At 43.8% G+C, this 23,643-nt stretch overlaps 1 protein-coding gene across 1 annotated transcript; it reads right to left on the bottom strand.

Annotated features, from left to right (window-relative positions):
- Nucleotides 1-1,240: 1,240 nt before the first annotated feature.
- On the bottom strand, nucleotides 1,241-23,420 carry LOC106587860 (casein kinase II subunit alpha'). Its single transcript, XM_045709052.2, has 12 exons — nucleotides 22,331-23,420; nucleotides 21,944-22,055; nucleotides 21,541-21,642; nucleotides 20,220-20,270; nucleotides 18,420-18,479; nucleotides 18,163-18,246; nucleotides 8,751-8,861; nucleotides 8,383-8,484; nucleotides 7,907-8,007; nucleotides 7,165-7,313; nucleotides 2,026-2,110; nucleotides 1,241-1,720 (listed from the first exon to the last, which is right to left on the bottom strand). The coding sequence occupies exons 1-11, from the start codon at nucleotides 22,432-22,434 to the stop codon at nucleotides 2,040-2,042; spliced, it is 1,047 nt and encodes a 348-aa protein (XP_045565008.1). The 5' UTR covers nucleotides 22,435-23,420; the 3' UTR covers nucleotides 1,241-1,720; nucleotides 2,026-2,039.
- Between the last annotated feature and the right edge of the window lie 223 nt (nucleotides 23,421-23,643).

Below are 23,643 nucleotides of genomic sequence, written 5' to 3'. Positions count from 1 at the left end.
AAGGAATTGTTTGTAGAGCTCCAAGACAGGATTGTATCAAGGCACAGATCTGGGGAAAGGTACCAAAAAATGTCTGCAGCATTGAAGGTCCCCAAGAACACAGTGGCCTCCATCGTTCTTAAATGGAAGAAGTTTGGAACCACCAAGATTCTTCCTAGAGATGGCCACCCAGCCAAACTGAACAATCAGGGGAGAAGGGCCTTGGTCAGGGAGGTGACCAAGATCCCGATGGTCACTCTGACAGAGCTCTAGATTTCATCTGTGGAGATGGTTGTCCTCCTGGAAGGTTATCCCATCTCTGTAGCACTCCACCAAATCAGGCATTTATGATAGAGTGGCCAGACTTCAGTAAAAGGCACATGACAGTGCGCTTGGAGTTTTTGCCAAAAGGCAGCTAAAGACTCTCAGACCATGAGAAACAAGGTTCTCTGGTCTGATGAAACCAAGATTGAACTCTTTTGCCTGAAAGCGAAGAGTCACATTGGGGAAAAACCAGGCACCATCCCTACGGTGAAGCATGTTGGTGGCAGCATCATGCTGTGGGGATGTTTTTCAGCGGCAGGGACTGGGAGACTAGTCAGGATCGAGGCAAAGATAAACAGAGCAAAGTACAGAGAGATCCTTGATGAAAACCTGCAGCAGAGTGCTCAGGACCTCAGACTGGGGTGAAGGTTCACCATCCAACAAGACAACGACCCTAAGCACACAGCCTAGACAACGCAGGAGTGGCTTCGGGACAAGTCTCTGAATGTCCTTGAGTGGCCCTGCCAGAGCCTGGACTTGAACACGGTCGAACATCTCTGGAGAGACCAGAAAGTAGCTGTGCAGCGACGCTCCCCATCCAACCTGACAGAGCTAGAGAGGATCTGTAGAGAAGAACGGGAGAAACTTCCCAAATACAGGCGTCAAGCTTGTAAAGTCATAACCCAGACTCAAGGCTGTAATCACTGCCTAAGGTGCTTCAACAAAGTACTGAGTAAAAGGTCTGAATACTTATGTAAAATGTAATATGTCCGTTTTTTCTTTGTAATACATTTAAAAAAATAAGTATTTGCTTTGTAATAATGGGGTATTGTTTGTAGATTGAGGGTTAATCAACTTTAGAACAAGGCTTTAATGTAACAAAATGTGGAAAAAGTCAAGGGGTCTGGAATACTTTCCGAATGCTCTGTAAGTATTTAGGTTTCTACTGATCAATCAGAAATCGATATAATAAAAATAATAAACATGCACAAAAACATTTAAATAAAAATGGTTTATTCTCTTTAATATAGTATTTGTTCTATCCATAGCAGAAAAGAGCCTCCATGCCACTCAGTGCTATTATAGCTCTGACCCCAGGCCAGTGCAGCTCCATACTGACCAACACACATCTCACAGCACAACACCAGTGCCAAACTGACCTGGAGTCAGTCTCTGTATCACATCTGACATCAGGGGATTTCAGAAAACAGGGGAGTTGAGCTGGGTGGGGTGGGGAGCGGGTAGGGATTTCGGGGGGCAGTTCTAGGAGGGAATATCACACCTCATAGCTTGGATCCGATACATTGTGTGTGACTGGGGCCAAGCAACGCTAGTACCCACGTTGTGAAAGATTTAGGTTTTATCCAAGAGTGTTGTGTGTGTTGCAAGTTGACTTCTTGCTCCAGTATGGCTGTAGACTTGGAGGCAGATCGTTTCTGCCACGAAAGGGTCACAAGTTGAGGTAACAAAGGTTTTCCTGGACGGCAAGAAGGAACAGAGACACAATCAAAAGAATGGAAGACTGGGCTTGTTACAATCTGGCTGTTTCTGTGCAGGTATGTGTGTGTGGATAGGTGTGAGAATGTGTACATGTCAGGGTTCTCCCCAGGATTATTTAACAAGGTGGTGCTGCTGAGCAGGTGTTTTCAACACCTGTAAATGACATTTCTTGCAATCTACTCATAAATATTTAAGGATTTTATTTGACATAATGGCGCTGCCAGTCCAGCAGGTGGCGCCGCTCTAACATTCTTTGGGGAGAACTCTGTGTTTGTATGTTACCTCCTCTCTGTCCATCATGTTGCATTGGATCCACTTATTGCCTTGGTGTCTGTGTTGGAGATGGTCTGTTCATTCAGCACTGGATCTGAGGGACACAGAACATGGTAGTCAAGAGATCATCTCTTTCCAATTCACTCTTCACCAGTACAGGTCAAAGTTTAAAGAGATGGTGAGAGATTTCTGCAATAAAGTTCTCTATTACACAGTCAGATGAAAAAGGGCTTAAAGGGATACTTCGGGATTTTTGCAATGATGTAGCATGCTAGCAGATAGCACAATGACTGGAAGTCTATGGGTAATGCTAGTTAGCATTGGCTCGCGAAACTGCCTCTAACTTCCTTCAAACTGGACACAGAAACATAGTATCTACAAGTTCAACTGACTATGGGGAAATATATAAATGGCCTCTGCCAAAATCCCAAAGTATCCGTTTAATTGGCAAAATCTGGAACCATCACTTTAAGTACTGGGTTTGAACTGCTTCTAACTATTTACACAACATCACAAAAGTACATTTGCATAAATAATTGCATACTGGACACAGAATGAGTGCACTTCACTGCCTAGCATTGGGTCCATGGACAGAGATGGAGAGAGGGAGAGACAAAGACGGAAGAACGTAGAAAGATGGGATGAAAGAGTGACACTAGAGTTGAGTGGTCTTTGTGCAGCGCTCTGGTGCTCAACATCCTACAAATCGCTCAGCACATTAAAAAAAAAACCTGCATCTCCAAATTCGCTCCATTAATTTTAAAATACGTACAATACCAGTCAAAAGTTGACACCTCCTCAATCAAGTGTTTTTATTTTTTACATTGTAGAATAATAGTGAAGACATCAAAACTATGAACCAACACATATGGAATCATATAGTAAAAAAAAAAGAAGGGTTTAACAAATCAAAATATATACCGCTCAAAAAAATAAAGGGAACACTTAAACAACACAATGTAACTCCAAGTCAATCACACTTCTGTGAAATCAAACTGTCCACTTAGGAAGCAACACTGATTGACAATAAATTTCACATGCTGTTGTGCAAATGGAATAGACAACAGGTGGAAATTATAGGCAATTAGCAAGACACCCCCAATAAAGGAGTGGTTCTGCAGGTGGAAACCACAGACCACTTCTCAGTTCCTATGCTTCCTGGCTGATGTTTTGGTCACTTTTGAATGCTGGCGGTGCTTTCACTCTAGTGGTAGCATGAGACGGAGTCTACAACCCACAAAAGTGGCTCAGGTAGTGCAGCTCATCCAGGATGGCATATCAATGCGAGCTGTGGCAAGAAGGTTTGCTGTGTCTGTCAGCGTAGTGTCCAGAGCATGGAGGCGCTACCAGGAGACAGGCCAGTACATCAGGAGACGTGGAGGAGGCCGTAGGAGGGCAACAACCCAGCAGCAGGACCGCTACCTCCGCCTTTGTGCAAGGAAGAGCACTGCCAGAGCCCTGCAAAATGACCTCCAGCAGGCCACAAATGTGCATGTGTCTGCTCAAACGGTCAGAAACACTCCATGAGGGTGGTATGAGGGCCCAACGTCCACAGGTGGGGGTTGTGCTTACAGCCCAACACCGTGCTGGACATTTGGCATTTGCCAGAGAACACCAAGATTGGCAAATTCACCACTGGCGCCCTGTGCTCTTCACAGATGAAAGCAGGTTCACACTGAGCACATGTGACAGACGTGACAGTCTGGAGACGCCGTGGAGAACGTTCTGCTGCCTGCAACATCCTCCAGCATGACCGGTTTGGCAGTGGGTCAGTCATGGTGTGGGGTGGCATTTTTTGGGGGGGCCAGAGGTAGCCTGACTGCCATTAGGTACCGAGATGAGATCCTCAGACCCCTTGTGAGACCATATGCTGGTGCGGTTGGCCCTGGGTTCCTCCTAATGCAAGACCATGCTAGACCTCATGTGGCTGGAGTGTGTCAGCAGTTCCTGCAAGAGGAAGGCATTGATGCTATGGACTGGCCCGCCTGTTCCCCAGACCTGAATCCAATTGAGCACATCTGGGACATCATGTCTCGCTCCATCCACCAACGCCACGTTGCACCAGACTGTCCAGGAGTTGGCGGATGCTTTAGTCCAGGTCTGGGAGGAGATCCCTCAGGAGACCATCCGCCACCTCATCAGGAGCATGCCCAGGCGTCGTAGGGAGGTCATACAGGCACGTGGAGGCCACACACACTACTGAGCCTCATTTTGACTTGTTTTAAGGACATTACATCAAAGTTGGATCAGCCTGTAGTGTGGTTTTCCACTTTAATTTTGAGTGTGACTCCAAATCCAGACCTCCATGGGTTGATAAATTGGATTTCCATTGATTATTTTTGTGTGATTTTGTTGTCAGCACATTCAACTATGTAAAGATAGAAGTATTTAATAAGATTATTTCATTCATTCAGATCTAGGATGTGTTATTTTAGTGTTCCCTTTATTTTTTTGAGCAGTGTATTTTATATTTGAGATTCTTCAAAGTAGTCACCCTTCACCTTGACAGCATTGCACACTCTTGGCATTCTCTCAACCAGCTTCACCTGGAATGCTTTTCCAACAGTCTTGAAGGAGTTCCCACATATGCTGAGCACTTGTTGGCTGCTTTTCCTTCACTCTGCGGTCCAACTCATCCCAAACCATCTCAATTGGGTTGAGGTCGGGTGATTTTGTAGGCCAGGTCATCTGATGCAGCACTCTATCACTCTCCTTCTTGGTCAAATAGCCCTTACACAGCCTGGAGGTGTGTTGGGTCATTGATCCTGTTGAAAAACAAATGTCCCGCTAAGCCCAAACCACATGGGATGGCGTATCGCTGCAGAATGCTGTGGTAGCCATGCTAATTAAGTGTGCCTTGAATTCTAAATAAATCACAAACAGTGTCACCAGCAAAGCACCCCCACATCAACACCACCTCCTCCTCCATGCTTCACGGTGGGAACCACACACACGGACATCCTCCGTTCACCTACTCAAAAACACAGCGGTTGGAATCAAAAATCTCAAATTTGGACTCCTCAGACCAAAGGACAGATTTCCACCAGCATAATGTCCGTCCATTGCTCGTGTTTCTTGGCCCAAGCAAGTCTCTTCTAATTGGTGTCCTTTAGTAGTGGTTTCTTAACAACAATTCGACCACGAAGGCCTGATTCACACAGTCTCCTCTGAACAGTTGATGTTGATTCATTTGGGCTGCAATTTGAGGCTGGTAACTTTAATGAACTTATCCTCTGCAGCAGAGCTAACTCTTGGTCTTCCATTCCTGTGGTGGTCCTCATGAGAGCCAGTTTCATCATAGCACTAGATGGGTTTTACGACTGCACTTGAAGACATTTTCGAAGTTCTTCATTTTTCCATATTGACTGACCAGGTCTTAAAGTAATGATGGACTGTCGTTTCTCTTTGATTATTTGAGCTGTTCTTGCCATAATAAGGACTTGGTCTTTTAGCAAATAGGGATATCTTCTGTATACCACCCCTACCTGGTCACAACACAACTGATTCGCTCAAACACATTTAGAAGGAAAGAAATTCCACAAATTAAGACACACCTGTTAATTCAAATGCATTCCAGGTGACAACCTCATGAAGCTGGTTGAGAGATTGCCAAGAGGGGCAGAGGGAGGCAACCTTGAAGAACCTCAAATATAAAATATATTTAGATTTGTTTAACAGTTTGTTGGTTTACTGCATGATGTGTTATTTCATAATTTGATGTCTTCACAATTATTCTACAATGTAGAAAATAGTAAAAAATTAAGAAAAACCCTGGAATGAGTAGGTGTGTCCAAACTTTTGACTGGTACTGTATATATACACTTTAACAAACACCCCGTCTACTTTAGTGACAACGCACCGTTTGGTTTTGAAGTAGGCTAACATAAGAAGCTTCAACATTTCATCATCGGCTCCTGAACAAGGACCAAGCTGATGATATGTGGCGGCCATGTTAAAAAAGGATTAGCTTTTTCTCCAATCTATTGATGACCAGATACTTCAGTCGTAACTGGCTCTGTTGTGCTCACATTTTACAGTTGATACACAACTTTAGCACTGTTACAAACTTACTCTTATTATTTAATAATAGCCTTTAAATAAATCATCAATTAGTGTCCTATTACCTGGTCGACTGATATCTATATATATGTTCATTAGTGGGTGGGTAGGCTAAATGAATACAACAGAACAGGTTTATTACCTGGTGGACTGATATCTATATCTCTGTTCATTAGTGGGTGGGTAGGCTAAATGAATACAACAGAACAGGCTTATTACCTGGTGGACTGATATCTATATCTCTGTTCATTAGTGGGTGGGTAGGCTAAATGAATACAACTGAACAGGCTTATTACCTGGTGGACTGATATCTATATCTCTGTTCATTAGTGGGTGGGTAGGCTAAATGAATACAACTGAACAGGCTTATTACCTGGTGGACTGATATCTATATCTCTGTTCATTAGTGGGTGGGTAGGCTAAATGAATACAACAGAACAGGTCTTATTAAAAGAACAGTGATGAAGGAATTTTTAAATGCGGTACCACAGTCAGATTTGAGGCCGATGTTGGAACATGTTTTGAGATCCTCTCCACGCTCCAGCCAAATTAGGGAGGCTCCACTCCTCGCTCCACTCCGCTCATATCTTCTACTCTGTGTGTGTTTATCTTAAAGGTTCTACACAGTTTATGAAAACCGAGCCGACAGAGGTCCGTTTGCGTCGAGTTAAAAAAAAAAATCTGCCACACAAATGTTCGTAGAACTACGTATAGAGATGGAAACAGACCTGTGTAGGCTCTGTTTAGTAAACTGTGTAGACCCCTTTACAGAATTATGGCTGCTGCTGGACTTAGACAGAGAGGACAGACATACTGGTATGTATCTTACAGAAGTATGGATGCTGCATGGCCTCAGGTAGACAGACATACAGGTGTGTATCTTACAGAAGTATGGATGCTGCATGGCCTCAGGTAGACAGACAGAGAGACAGACAGACAGGTATGTATCTTACAGAAGTATGGATGCTGCATGGCCTCAGGTAGACAGACAGAGAGACAGATATACAGGTGTGTATCTTACAGAAGTATGGATGCTGCATGGCCTCAGGTAGACAGACAGACAGACAGACATACAGGTATGTATCTTACAGAAATATGGATGCTGCATGGCCTCAGCAGCGGTCAGTCTCTGCTGGTGGTCGTAGCGTAGCAGCTTGTCCAGCAGGTCCAGGGACTCAGGGGTCACCAGGTGCTGGTTCTCTGTCTGGACAAACTGCTCCCAGCGCTTCCTTGTCTGCCTGGGGGGAGGAGAGGAACTGCTTGATCTGGTCCGATAATAAACAGGGAGGTACTGCTTGAACTGGTCCAATAAGAAACACTCATTTTAGTTTAACATTTCAAAATGTAACGCTACGGTTGTTCCTCAGGGGTATGTTGACACATCGCTTCACAAGTATCGCTGTCCCCAAGGGCACAAACATCCAATAAAAGGAGAGAATGGGAAGCTAAAATGTGAAGGTGATTGGATCTTTCCTTTATATTCTATGTCCTTCAGGGTAACACGGAAACAACAGAACACTGGGATGTGGATTTCTACACAATCTATTTCTATCTGAACATTCCACACGGTAGGCGAGCACAGTGGTATGTGCTCCATGTAAACAAACTGTCTTGCCCACCCACTGCACTAAAACAAATCCCATTAGAGCCACTGAATACCACCCCAGCAGTCCTCAACAGCAGCCCCTCACCCCACCTGAGTGACAGTCTGTTTCTGTCATGTCAGTGCTTTGTCAAATTGTTTGGCTTTTCAATGAGCAATGGACTCGACTAGAGCACAAACAGATGTGGGACCAGGTTGCCCTGTGCTACGCCCCCTAGTGGTACTTACTGTCCCAGGAGGTCTTTGAAACGTGTGTCCAGTTCAATGTGGTACTTGTGTAGGTAGCCAAACAGCTCATCTGTCCCAAGAACCTTAGCGATGCGGACCAGCTGGTTACAACATGGGACAGTCAGAGGAACGTTGAGACACACATCTACCATACATCCACACCTTCTACATCAAAGATGAACAGTGTTCATAGTGTGTATTCATGTGGTCCTTTTGTTGTAATTATATATAACAGGGATTGTTGACAATAGAAGTGATGACCTCTCCAGTGGCTGGTCCCACACCCAATGATGCCATTTCACACTGTTGTACTACATACAAGCATAGTATCATGGACTATTGTAGTGTGGAGCTGTGTGTGTTATTTACCTGGTCCTAGTTGCCCTGTGTGTGTGTGTGTGTGTGTGTGTGTGTGTGTGTGTGTGTGTGTGTGTGTGTGTGTGTGTGTGTGTGTGTGTGTGTGTGTGTGTGTGTACCTGATCGTAGTTGTCCTGGCCATGGAAGAATGGCTCTTTCAGGAAGATCATGCTGGCCAACATGCAGCCTAGACTCCACATGTCCAGACTGTAGTCATAAAGCTACAAACACAACCACATAACAAGGACAATACAGAAGACTGGAAAAATACTCTACAAGTAATTCTAAAATCATAAGTGTGATTCCATTGAACAATATCCATGTATTGGTACATCTGTAAACATACTACTGTTGAACATACTAATGTTAGCAGACAGATAAATGTGTTGATGTAACAAGTATTAAACCAATATATGCATCATGATGTATTACAGTGTATGTTCACATTGAGTAAGTAGTGTGATGTGTGTTAATAACTAGTGTGTACCTGATAGTCCACTAGCAGCTCTGGTCCTTTAAAATAACGGGAGGCCACCCTGACGTTGTATTCCTGAGCTGGGTGGTAGAACTCAGCCAGACCCCAGTCTATGAGACGCAGCTGAGACACACAGACAGCGGAGAGAGAGAGGAATTAGAGGGGTTTGTGGCAGTGTGACAGCTTCCTGTTTTGCACTATGCTAACCTGCCTTCTAAGCCTTTCAAAATGGCTTTCTGACCCATCAAATAGTGGACCATCTTGGAACTACGGATCTATAGTATGGTCGGGATCAATTTCATTTTGAAAATCAGTAAAAAAGGAGGTAACGGAATTCAGTTGAAAATAGTCTGAATATTAAATGGATCATTTTAAATGTATAAAATTCAACCATCAGTTGGTTATTGAATTGAAAAAAAGGATTTGATCCATAAAGCTGCTAAATGTCACTTCTTGGACGACCAGACCAAATTCACATAGAAATGTGTGTTATACATCTGTCACTCTCATTGAATGCAAGTCTAAGATCTATTCTATGGGTGCTATTTCTATGCTTCCAGTTCTTAAGTTTTGTTATTGCGTCTTACTTTTGGTTTTGTACACCAGCTTCAAACAGCTGAAAATACAATATTTTGGGTTATGAAAAATATATTTCACTGCCGTTTAGATGGTACAATGATTCTCTACACTATACTCATCTTTAATTTGATGGGCTCCCGAGTGGTGCAGTGGTTTAAGGCACTGCATCGCAGTGCTGGAGGCGTCACTACAGACACCCTGGTTTGAATCCAGGCTGTATCACAATTGGCCCAGCGTCGTCCGGGTTTGGCCGGTGTAGGCCGTCATTGTAAATAAGTATTTGTTCTTAACTGACTTGCCTAGTTAAATAAAGGTTAGATAAATAAATAATGTTAGCCTTCAGCTTTGTTTTCTGCTGCTGCAGCACCACTACTGCCACCTGGTGGCTAAATAGAACCATGACAGCCCATCCCACCCTGCACCCCCCCCTCTTTCCTCACAGCGTTTTGGTGCCATAACTTGACCCATTTAACACCTTCTGAAGTTTCCTCTCTGGATGAGTGCAAAGTATCTCTTCTTCCTCCCAAAGTGTGACCTTGTTCACTTCCCTTCACTGATTAAAGGAAATGACAAGTATAAGAAATATGGTAGGAACCCCCACTAACCTATGCATCCACCAATCCAATGCCATTACATTAGTGAGAAGATGACTGATTACTGCTGAATTCGTGTAGCAAAACAACGTAAGCTTGCGAGACTTGCGGACGGTTGTAAGAGGTAAAAAAATTGAGTGTACACTTCAGGTGATATTTGGGACGCAACATTCTGTGACCCTCCTGATAAAACAAGTATTGATGCTCTGCTTCTGACCCAGGAGAAATTAGCTGCAGCTACGGCTGCTATGAGGCCAGCTATTTGGGAAACACTGGCCTAGATTAGTAGGGAACAGGGGCAGGAATGGTGTTTATCATAACATCATTTAAAAAATGGACTTCTTCTATAGAAATAGGTCCTGCCTCTCGCTAAATAGTCCAAAGCAGATCATTCAGTAGATGTTCCTACCGGTTCTAGACTATGGTGACATCTATATCAGGGTTCTCCAACCCTGTTCCTGGAGAGCTACCCTCCTGTAGGTTTTAACTCCAACCCCGTTCCTGGAGAGCGACCCTCCTGTAGGTTTTAACTCCAACCCTGTTCCTGGAGAGCGACCCTCCTGTAGGTTTTAACTCCAACCCTGTTCCTGGAGAGCGACCCTCCTGTAGGTTTTAACTCCAACCCTGTTCCTGGAGAGCGACCCTCCTGTAGGTTTTAACTCCAACCCTGTTCCTGGAGAGCGACCCTCCTGTAGGTTTTAACTCCAACCCCGTTCCTGGAGAGCTACCCTCCTGTAGGTTTTAACTCCAACCCTGTTCCTGGAGAGCGACCCTCCTGTAGGTTAACTCCAACCCATATAAGACATATACACTAAACACAACATGTAAAGTGTTGGTCCCATGTTATAAACCACAAGATGTAAAGTGTTGGTCTCATGTTTCATGAGCTGAAATTAAACCCAGAAATCTTCCATAAGGTTTTTGTGTGCATTTCTCAAATGTGCACAAATTTGTTTACATCCCTGTTAGTGAGCATTTCTCCTTTGCCAAGATAATCCATCTACCTGACAGGTGTGGCATATAAAGAAGCTGATTAAACGGCATGATCATTACACAGGTGCACCTTGTGCTGGGGACAATAAAAGGCCACTAAAATGTGTCGTTTTGTCACACAACACAATGCCACAACTTGAGGGAGCGTGCAATTGGCATGCGGACTGCATGAATGCACGGCCCCATGCAGCAAGGATCTGTACACAATTCCTGGAAGCTGAAAATCTCCCAGTTCTTCCATGGCCTGCATACTCAGAAATGTCACCCATTGAGCATGTTTAGGATGCTCTAGATCGACAGCATGTTCCAGTTCCCGCCAATATCCAGAAACATCGCAAAGCCATTGAAGAGGAGTGGGACAACATTCCACAGGCCACAATCAACAGCCTTATCAACTCTATGTGAAGGAGATGTGTAGCGCTGCATGGTGGTCACACCAGATACTGACTGGTTTTCTGATCCACGCCCCTAGCTTTTTCTTTAAGGTATCTGTGACCAACAGATGCACATCTGTATTCCCAGTCATGTAAAATCCATAGATTAATGCGTAATTAATTCATTTCAATTGACCGATTTCCTTATATTAACTGTAACTCAGTAAAATCTTTGAAATTGTTGCATGTTGCGTCGATATTTTTGTTCAATATAGACTCAAAAAGGTTGTCAAGATGGGGAGAGGTCTGTCCGTAATAAAGAGATGCTCTGCTTTTTTGATACCACACTCCACAAACAAGTCCTGCAGCCTCTAGTTTTATCTCATCTTGATTAATGTCCAGTCGTGTGGTCAAGTCCTGCAGCCTCTAGTTTTATCTCATCTTGATTAATGTCCAGTCGTGTGGTCAAGTCCTGCAGCCTCTAGTTTTATCTCATCTTGATTATTGTCCAGTCGTGTGGTCAAGTCCTGCAGCCTCTAGTTATATCTCATCTTGATTAATGTCCAGTCGTGTGGTCAAGTCCTGCAGCCTCTAGTTTTATCTCATCTTGATTAATGTCCAGTCGTGTGGTCAAGTCCTGCAGCCTCTAGTTTTATCTCATCTTGATTAATGTCCAGTCGTGTGGTCAAGTCCTGCAGCCTCTAGTTTTATCTCATCTTGATTAATGTCCAGTCGTGTGGTCAAGTACTGCAGCCTCTAGTTTTATCTCATCTTGATTAATGTCCAGTCGTGTGGTCAAGTCCTGCAGCCTCTAGTTTTATCTCATCTTGATTATTGTCCAGTCGTGTGGTCAAGTCCTGCAGCCTCTAGTTTTATCTCATCTTGATTATTGTCCAGTCGTGTGGTCAAGTCCTGCAGCCTCTAGTTTTATCTCATCTTGATTAATGTCCAGTCGTGTGGTCAAGTCCTGCAGCCTCTAGTTTTATCTCATCTTGATTAATGTCCAGTCGTGTGGTCAAGTCCTGCAGCCTCTAGTTTTATCTCATCTTGATTAATGTCCAGTCGTGTGGTCAAGTCCTGCAGCCTCTAGTTTTATCTCATCTTGATTAACTCTTGGCTAAGAGTTGAGGAAAGTGACTGCATCACTTCTTTTTATAAGAAATATTAATGTGTTGAAAATCCCAAATTGTTTACATCGTCAACTTACACACAGCACTGACAAACACATTTACCACACCAGACAAGCCACCAGGGGTATTTTCAGTCCCCAGGTCCAGAACAAATTCAAGGAAAACGCACAGTATTATACAAAGCCATGAAACTCCCTTCCATCTTATACAGTGCAAGTTAACAGCAAACCTGGTAAAAAAAAAACAGATAAAGGCAACACCTCAAGGCACAATGCCTCTCCCCCATGGCACCTACCTGTTGTGTATGTACTGACGTACGTGTAACTGACAGACACGCACACACACACGTTCATGTTTTTAGATGTACAGTTGTGGCCAAAAGTTGAGAATGATACAAATATTCATTTTTACAAAGTCTGCTGGCTCAGTTTGTATGATGGCAATTTGCATAAACTCCAGAATGTTATGAAGAGTGATCAGATGAATTGCAATTAATTGCAAAGTTCCTCTTTGTCATGCAAATGAACTGAATACACAAAAAAACACTTCCACTGCATTTCAGCCTTGCCACAAAAGGACCAGCTGACATCATGTCAGTGATTATCTCGTTAACACAGGTGTGAGTGTTGACAAGGACAAGGCTGGAGATCACTCTGTCATGCTGATTGAGTTCGAATAACAGAGTGGAAGCTTCAAAAGGAGGGTGGTGCTTGGAATCATTGTTCTTCCTCTGTCAATCATGGTTACGTGCAAGGAAACACATACCATCATCATTGCTTTGCACAAAAAGATCTTCACAGGCAAGGATATTGCTGCCAGTAATAATGCACCTAAATCAACCATTTATCGGATCATCAAGAACTTCAAGGAGAGCAGTTCAATTGTTGTGAAGAAGGCTTCAGGGCGCCCAAGAAAGTCCAGCAAGCGCCAGGACCGTCTCCTAAAGTTGATTCAGCTGCGGGATCGGGGCACCACCAGTACAGAGCTTGCTCAGGAATGGCAGCAGGCAGGTGTGAGTGCATCTGCACGCACGCACAGTGAGGCGAAGACTTTTGGAGGATGGCCTGGTATCAAGAAGGGCAGCAAAAAAAGCCACTTCTCTCCAGGAAAAACATCAGGGACAGACTGATATTCTGCAAAAGGTATAGGGATTGGACTGCTGAGGACTGAGGTAAAGTCATTTTCTCTGATGAATCCCCTTTCCAATTGTTTGGGGCATCCGGAAAAAAGGTGAGCACTAGAAGACAAGGTGAGCTCTACCATCAGTCCTGTGTCATGCCAACAGTAAAGCATCATGAGACCATTCATGTGTGGGGTTGCTTCTCAGCCAAGGGAGTGGGCTCACTCAGAAGTTTGCCTAAGAACACAGCCATGAATAAAGAATGGTACCAACACATCCTCCGAGAGCAACTTCTCCCAACCATCCAGGAACAGTTTGGTGACGAACAATACCTTTTCCAGCATGATGGATCACCTTGCCATAAGGCAAAAGTGATAACTAAGTGGCTTGGGGAACAAAATATCGATATTTTTGGGTCCATGGCCAGGAAACTCCCCAGACCTTAATCCCATTGAGAACTTGTGGTCAATCCTCAAAAAGGTGGGTGGACAAACAAAAACCCACAAATTCTGACAAACTCCAAGCATTGATTATGCAAGAATGGGCTGCCATCAGTCAGGATGTGGCCCAGAAGTTAATTGACAGCATGCCAGGGAGGATTGCAGAGGTCTTGAAAAAGAAAGGTCAACACTGCAAATATTGACTCTTTGCATCAACTTCATGTAATTGTCAATAAAAGCCTTTGACACTTATGAAATGCTTGTAATTATACTTCAGTATTCCATAGTAACATCTGACAAAAATATCTAAAGACACTGAAGCAGCAAACTTTGTGAAAATGTATATTTGTGTCATTCTCAAAACTTTTGGCCACGACTGTATGTAAATTGTAAAGTCTTTTGTCTGTAAGGTATTTTGTGTCATGTGTCAGACCGCAGTAAGACCCTGTTCCTGGAGAGATAACCTACAGGAGGTTTTCACTACAACCCCAGTTGTAACTAACCTGGTTCAGCTTATCAACCAGGTCATTATTAGAATCAGGTGTGCTAGATTAGGGTTGGAGTGAAAACCTAAAGGACCGTAGCTCTCCAGGAACACGGTTGGAGAGCCCTTAACTATATTAACGCAGCTGCCACTTCATTAAAGCCGTTAGATGCAGTTTATCTTAACACCATTCCCTCAATTAGGCAAATATGACCACAACTAACCTCCCGATTCCTGCTGACAAGCAAAAACTCAAAACAGGAAGTATCAGTGACGCGCTCAATACGGAAGTGGTCGGATGAAGTGGATGCTAAGCTACAGGACTGTTTTGCAGCACAGACTGGAATGCAGTACGTTCCTGGATTCACCCGATGGCATTGAGGAATTTACCAAAGTCACAGGCTTAATTTAAAAGTACATTGACGATGTCGTTCCCACAATGACCGTATGTACATATTCCAACCACAAGCCACGGATTACAGGCAAAATCCGCACTGAGCTAAAGGCTAGAGCTGCCGCTTTCAAGGAGCGGGAAACTAAACCAATGAACTATCAACACAGGACCAAGATGGAATGCTACTACACCGGTTCTGACTCTCGTTGGATGTGGCAGGGCTTGTAAACTGTCAGTGATTACAAAAGGAAACCCAACCACGAGCTGTCCAGTGACACAAGTGTACCAGACAAGCTAAACACCTATGCCAGCGTCGAGGCAAGCAACACTGAACCATGCATTAAAGAACAAGCTGTTCCGGCTGTCGTAGTCAATGTGAATAAGACCTTTAAACAGGTCAACATTCACAAGGCTGAAGGGCCTGGCGGATTTGCAGGACACCAACTCAGAGCATGCACTGACCTGCTAGCAAGTGTCTTCACTGACATTTTCAACTTCTCACCGACCCAGTCTGTAATACCTACATGTTTCAAGCAGACCACTATAGAACCCTGTGCCCAAGAACGCTAAGGTAACCTGTCTAAATGACTACAGCCCAGTAGCACTCATCTGTAGCCACGAAAATGCTTTGATAGGCTGGTCATGGCTCACAGCACCATCATCACAGACACCCTGGACCCACTCCAATTCGCATACCGTCCCAACAGATCCACAGATGACGCAATCTTTATTGCACTCCAAACTGCCCTCTCCCACCGGGACAAAAAGAAGACCTACATGAGAATGCTATTCACTGACTACAGCTCAGCGTTCACCATAGTTCCCTCCAATCTCCATAACTAAACTAAGGACTCTGGGACTAAACACCTCCCTCTGCAATTGGGTCCTGTACTTCCTGACAGGCCACACCCAGGTGGTGAGGGTAGGCACATGTGCCACGCTGCCCCTCAACATGGGGCCCCTCAGGGGTGCATGCATAGTCCCCTCCTGTACTCCATGTTCACCCATGACTGCATGTCTGTGTACGACTCCAACACCATCATTAAGTTTACATACGACAAGACTGTGGTAGGACTGATCACTGACAACGATGAGACAGCCTCCAGGGAGGAGGTTAGAGACCTGGCAGTGTGGTGCGAGTGCATGGCCAGGATTATCAACAACCACCACGGGTCGCTAATATGGCCAGGATTATCAATAACTACCACGGGTCGCTAATATGGCCAGGATTATCAACAACCACCACGGGTCGCTAATATGGCCAGGATTATCAACAACCACCACGGGTCGCTAATATGGCCAGGATTATCAACAACCACCACGGGTCGCTAATATGGCCAGGATTATCAACAACCACCACGGGTCGCTAATATGGCCAGGATTATCAACAACTACCACAGGGTGCTAATATGGCCAGGATTATCAACAACTAGCACGGGTCGCTAATATGGCCAGGATTATCAACAACCACCACGGGTCGCTAATATGACCAGGATTATCAACAACAACCACCACGGGTCGCTAATATGGCCAGGATTATCAACAACTACCACAGGGCGCTAATATGACCAGGATTATCAACAACTACCACGGGTCGCTAATATGACCAGGATTGTGCCTTTGGCTACTGGACAACGAAAGAAAGTTGATATAAAATAAATTGCCTCCAAGGATATGGTGTGATTGACTAGGCTACTTTGAAGCAAGGTAAGACATGCCTCATATGTAGTAAAACACTTTCACGTTTCAAACAATTAAATTCATGTTGTTTTCTAAACGCATACTGCCTCCAGCTCACTGCAAAGTGGTGTGTGAGGTGATGATGAAGCCTGCCTTCCGTTGCCGTTGGAGACGCTGTCTGACAGACTTTCCCCTCAAAGGCTCTGTATGTGAACGGTGTGATGAGATGCATAACGAATACACTGTACTACACTCACCCATTTAATTCCACTAAATTAACCTATAGACCGATAGGCATGACTCGTCAAACGTGTTTCCATCAACTGGTATTTCTGTCAATGAATAGGCTAAAAAAATAAAAGGATTTCTAAATGGGATCTTCTTCTTCTACCGGACAATTGGCCGGTGCCAATTATACCAGTTTTTCAACAACAAAAATGTAAATTGGCCAAAAGCCGGCTAACAGAAACCCTCTGCTCAACAGTTAATCAAACGGCTAACTGGACTATTTGCATTGACTCCCTTGTTTGCACTTACATTCTTGCACTGGCTCTATGCACACTCACTGGACTGTAGCCACACAATGCTACTGTATTATCCATCCTGACTGCCTTTTACACCTAGTTACCACCTAGTCACCACCTAGTCACCACCTAGTTACCTACATGCACATTGCCTTCAGAAAGTATTCATATCCCTTGACTTATTTCACATTTTGTTGTGTTACAGCCTGAATTCAAAATGGATTACATTATTTTTTATATCACTTATCTACATACCATAGCCAATAATAAAGTGAAAGAGAGAAAATGAAACAGAAATACCTAACTTACATAAGTATATTGGAACCGGTACTCCTTGTATGCAGCCTTGTTATTATTTTCTTTTGCTCATCTTTTCTTACTTTTTAACTCTGCATTGTTGGGAAAGGGCTCGTAAGTTAACATTTAACGGTAAAGTCTACACCTGTTGTACTCATTCGATTTTTTGCGGGTCGACAGTTTTAGTGCTCATCACTACATTCTCTACCGTAAAGTTGGTTGGCCGTCTCTGATATCACGTAGGTTGAAACATTGCTGTGTTTTCATTCATAAAGCCTTTTAACAAAAAACTCCCACTGTACATAAGATCATTACTAACCTCTAGACATGAGTGGATAAATCTGGAAATTTCCTTCTGTCTGTACTGAGTTAGGTAAACCAGCTTTGAGTTTTTTTTCTCCACTGTATTTGTGGAACAATATTCAAAATGTGATGTTTTGGTGTCTCCAGGTCAATTCAGGAAGCTGATTGAGGACATTATTACTGATGAATGGGTTTGTTTTTTATGACCATGTTTTTCATCTGTAAAAGAAACCTTGGTCTCAGTATGACTCCCTGAAAAAAATAAAGGTTAAATAAGATATATATTTGTAACCTTGTAGAGACCCAGGACATAAAGAGGATATTGTTTTGGGGTGGGCCAACTTCCATCATGTATAAATTGAGGATGTCAGCAAAACCAGAAATCCTGATTAAAACCAGGAAATGAAGAAACCCCAACCCTGAGAGAGGGAGAGTTTGATGTTGCCCCTAGGACTCTCCAGATTGTATCTCAATGAGAATAACCTGTTTAAATAAAGATGATCGGATGGCTACCTTTCTCATCTGGTGGTCGATCATGACGTTGTGTGGTTTGACATCCCTGTGCATGATCCCCATGCTATGGCAGTAGTCCAGAGCCTGCAGGAGACAACACAAAAGGACATCACAGTCTAGACGACAGTCTTTATCTGAAGACTCTTTTCAGGCTCTCTTGACCAAAAAAAAGTGTCAATGGAAACAAATTGAAGCCAAATTATTTGACAAGTGGGATGCAACAGAGCCAAGCGTGGGGACCTGCCAGCTTCCCTTACCTTGAGAAGCTCGTACACATAGAAACGAATATCAAAGTCTGTTAACTTCTGGTAAAGCTCCTGTGAATGAGATTAAACAAAGGTTAACTACAGTGCATTTGGAAAGTATTCATACCACTCGACTTTTTCCACATTTTGTTACAGCCGTATTCTAAAATGTATTAAAGAAAAAAAAAAAAACTCAATCTACACACAATACCCCCGTAATGACAAAGGAAAAACTGTTTTTAAAAAATGTTTGCAAATTTAAAATAAAATAACCTTTACATAAGTATTCAGACCCTTTGCTATGAGACTTGAAATTGAGCTCAGGTGCATCCTGTTTCCATTGATCATCCTTGATGTTTCTACAACTTGATTGGAGTCCACCTGTGGTAAATTCAATTGATTGGACATGATTTGGAAAGGCACACACCTGTCTATATAAGGTCCCACAGTTGACAGTGCATGTCAGAGCAAAACCAAGACATGAGGTCGAAGGAATTGTCCGTAGAGCTCCGAGACAGGATGGTGTCGAGGCACAAATCTGGGGAAGGCTACCAAAACATTTCTGCAGCATTGAAGGTCCCCAAGAACACAGTGGCCTCCATCATTCTTAATTGAAAGAAGTTTGGAACAAACACGACTCTTCCTAGAGCTGTCCACCCGGCCAAATTGAGCAATCGGGGGAGAAGGGCCTTGGTCAGGGAGGTGACCAAGAACCCGATGGTCACTTTGACAGAGCTCCAGAGTTCCTCTATGGCGATGGGAGAACCTTCTAGAAGGACAACCATATCTGCAGCACTCCATCAATCAGGCCTTTACGGTAGAGTGGCCAGACAGAAGCCACTCCTCAGTAAAAGGCACACAACAGCTTGCTTGGAGTTTGCCAAAAGGCACCTAAAGATGAAACCAATATTTAACTGATTGGCCTGAATGCCAAGCGTCACATCTGGAGGAAACCTTGCACCATCCCTACAGCAAGGAATGGTGGTGGCAGCATCATGCTGTGGGGATGTTTTTCAGCAGCGGGGACTGGGAGACTAGTCAGGATCGAGGGAAAGCTGAACGGAGCAAAGTACAGAGAGAGCCTTAATGGAAACCTGCTCCAGAGCGCTGAGGACCTCTGACTGGGGCAAAAGTTCACCTTCCAACAGGACAACAACCCAAAGCCCACAGCCAAGACAACACAGGAGTGGCATTGAGACAAGTCTCAATGTCCTTGAGTGGCCCTGCCAGAGCCCAGACTTGAACCTGATTGAATGTCTCTGTTAAGACCTGAAAATAGCTGTGCAGCAACGCTTCCCATTCAACCTGACAGAGCTTGAGAGGATCTGCAGAGAACAATGGGAGAAACTCCACTAATACAGGTGTGCCAAGCTTCTAGCGTCATACCCAAGAAGACTTGAGGCTGTAATCGCTGCCAAAGGTGCTTCAACAAAGTACTGAGTAAATGGTCTGAATACTTATGTAAATTTGATAGTTTTTTTTGTTAAGCAAAAAAATCTAAACATTTGTTATTACTTTGTCATTATGGGGTACTGTGTGTAGATTGTATTTTTTTGCTTTCAATTTAATCAATTTTAGAATAATGCTGTAACAAAATGTGGGAAAAAAAGTCAAGGGGTCTGAATACTTTACGAACGCACTGTACTTTCAAAATGTTTACAGATTAAAACGTTTTTGTTATATGATATCAGTATATTTTCATGTCTGTTAACTTTTCAAACAGACAATTACCTTAGAGAGAGATCAGTAACTTTACATAATTTCTTTGTAGTAGTTTCACATGAATGCATGATATTCACCAAACATCAGTACCTTAAAATCTGTGTTATTGATGCACTCAAAGACAAGTGCCGGCGTTCTAGACTGCAGAGAGATAAGATGGGAGAATTCATCCCTGATTATTAAAGAATAAAGAAGATGGCAGAGAGACAGAGTTCTATTGTTGAAGACATACAATCACAAGCACACATTTCAACAAAAGCAGAGCAGCACACCACTAAAGGCAAATAAACTGATGGGAGAGACATTACAATGAAAACAGTCTCACACTCATCTCTCTCCTTGTTTGTGGATTTATCACCAACATTGTCCAAATAGCCTTCATCAGGGGGCTCTCTCATTCTACAGTTTAACTTTGCTGATAGCGGGCTTGAGAAAAAGTTTGACTTACTATGACTGTGATAGGTGGTTGTCTTACCTAGCTAAGATGAATGCACTAACTGTGAGTGTCTCTGGATAAGAGTCTGCTAAATAACTGAAATGTAAATCTGTTAGTCAGCCTCTCACTGTGATGGTGTGGGCTCATTAATTCCCTTTTCACGGAGGGGAGGTCACACCCCTAAATGCAAATAAACACACACCCAATGGAGTACTGGGGCTGACCAGAGAGACCACAGAAATATAATCTATAGAATGGAGTACTGGGGCTGACCAGAGAGACCACAGAAATATAATCTATAGAATGGAGTACTGGGGCTGACCAGAGAGACCACAGAAATAGAATCTATAGAATGGAGTACTGGGGCTGACCAGAGAGACCACAGAAATAGAATCTATAGAATGGAGTACTGGGGCTGACCAGAGAGACCACAGAAATAGAATCTATAGAATGGAGTACTGGGGCTGACCAGAGAGACCACAGAAATAGAATCTATAGAATGGAGTACTGGGGCTGACCAGAGAGACCACAGAAATAGAATCTATAGAATGGAGTACTGGGGCTGACCAGAAAGACCACAGAAATATAATCTATAGAATGGAGTACTGGGGCTGACCAGAGAGACCACAGAAATAAAATCTATAGAATGGAGTACTGGGGCTGACCAGAGAGACCACATAAATATAATCTATAGAATGGAGTACTGGGGTTGACTGGCAAGATCACATAAATGGAATCTATAATACGGAATACTGGGGCTGACCAGAGAGACCATAGAAATATAATCTACAGAATAGTGTATTGAGGCTGACCGGAGAGACCACATAAATGGAATCTATAGAACAGGCCTCCCCTGTCAAGTCATTGATGCCATTATGGGACGACTGGCAGCCATTGCAAGTTTACCAGTCAATATGTGATTGTTAGAGGCACTAAGCCCCTTCTAGAGATTATATTTCTATGAGAGAGACATACCACAGGATCCTTCACTGTGTCCACCAGGCGGATGATGTTGGTTCCACCACGCAGGTTCTCCAGGATCTTAATCTCTCGCTTGATCTTCTTCTTCTTGACAGGCTGAAACAAGAGATCAATCATTTCCAGACATAAACACAACAAAAAGGACCTCAAAGCCTCAACCAGGCAGGGTTGTATTCTCCAGAACCAAACAGAAACAATTGGACCGAAACGGGGTGAAACTTAACTCTACACACTCCATTGGGTGTGTGCACTAATGAATATGACCCTGTTCAACTGAAGCCAATAGAAGGCCAACTGTTTTAAGCAGGGGCCACATGCCTAGGTTGAGGGTCCTATTACCTCCATTGTATACACCTACGGAAAAACATTCAAAACACATCAACTGACAGCAGCTCACCTTGAGGATTTTAACCACCACTTTCTCATTGTTGCTGACGTTGACGGCTTCAAACACCTCGCTGTATTTCCCTCGGCCCAGCTTCCGTACCAACTGGTAGTTGTCCTGATTACTGCAGAGAGAAGAACAAGAGAATCCTGAGAAGAGACCTGTGGGAAATGGTAGGAGTATATGCATGCAGTAGGGTTATCAGACAGGATGATCTAGAAGGGATAATACACATTTACAACAGGATTCTCCTAACTCCTGTCCTGAAGAGCAACTGGGTGATAAACAGACGTTTGATCAAACCCAGTAGGCTTGGAATGAAAGCATGCACACACAGCTCTCCAGAATTAGAGACCCCTAGTAACTAACAGTTAGTAGAATAGCTACATCCTTCTTTACCTCCAGCTTGGCACGTGTGCATCGTAGTCCCAGTAGTCCCTGGTCTTCTGCGTGTTGACATCGGTGTAGACCCGAGCTTTACTGCTGACCGTAGGAGGGGGCATCGCGAGCTTGGACGCCCGGTGCTGATGGGGCTCACCTTCCACAACAATACTACTCTTCTTGGCGCGAAATTGGAAGGCAGGGCACCGACTTTCGGGGACCCTAGATTTAGTTAACTCCGTGTAAGGTGGCTTAACATCGGTTTGGGCTACTTTCGTCCGTAGTTGGTGACCGCAGTCGGCAGCACTTGCTGTGCGGATTGTCAAAGCTACGATAAGCGAGTTCCTGATGCCCCTGAACAGCCTGTTTGGCAAGATGCTATGGTGGACCGCCAGTTTCAGGGAGGCGGCAGGAGAAAGGGGAAAGAGGATGAGGTAGACTAACACAATTGGCAATAATGATTCAATATCGGACAGCTAGCTAGTAACTCAAATCGAGAAATGGTTTAAAAAGCAATTTACGAGGCCGAGAGCTGGACAAGCTAATTGAATTTGACAGACCCCTCTGGTATAAGCAAGATAAGTTAGCTAGTTAGCCAAGATGCTAACCAGCTAAGTTGGGCCCCCGTGTTCATCACAATACTAACGTAAACGAATACGATAAGCCACCATAAGTACAATATCAAACAGCAAGCTTGAGTTACGATAATATGTTCTCTAACAATGGTCAGTTGGTTTAGAAAAGACGTCAAATCCGTCTCGCTACATGTACGTTACTGTAGAAATGATTGTCGTTAGCTAGCCTGCTACTGTTAGCTAGCTAGCAGCGCACTCGGGTAGGAAGTCCAGCGACATGTATTTGGGCTTGCGGTGGCACCCTCTCCAGGGCGCAAAGTTCGGGGAAAATGCCTGAGAATATTACACTTGAAACCGCTGAATATGTTTTTGAGTCTGGCTAATGGGTTTAGCTAAATATTCATTCTAAGAAGACTCCGTCGTTCAAGTCGTAGCTGCTGCGACTCCGTTGCAACAAAAACATCACCCGGAAGTAGTCGCCAGTGACCCCTCCAAACGCAACATTGTAGCGGCCCAAAGATCACCACTGTCGCCGTTACTGGCCGCATTCTAACCGGCAGGTGTTGTTTTGTAGCGGGGTTTCGTTTGAAGATATATCACACATTTCTAACCTAGCAATTGCTTTATTGAAACGTAACTATATATTATTTGACTAAGTAAATGTATATCACCCTTCTGGCAAATATCTAGTGAAAGCCTGAAATATGTACCAAAATATTCACATGTAGTTTCCTTTCAGGTTAGGTGTGTTGTAAT

This window comes from Salmo salar, chromosome 26 (assembly GCF_965601325.2).
Source record: "Salmo salar chromosome 26, fSalSal1, whole genome shotgun sequence".
NCBI lineage: Eukaryota > Metazoa > Chordata > Actinopteri > Salmoniformes > Salmonidae > Salmo > Salmo salar.
This window is presented reverse-complemented; position numbering and strand designations above follow the sequence as displayed.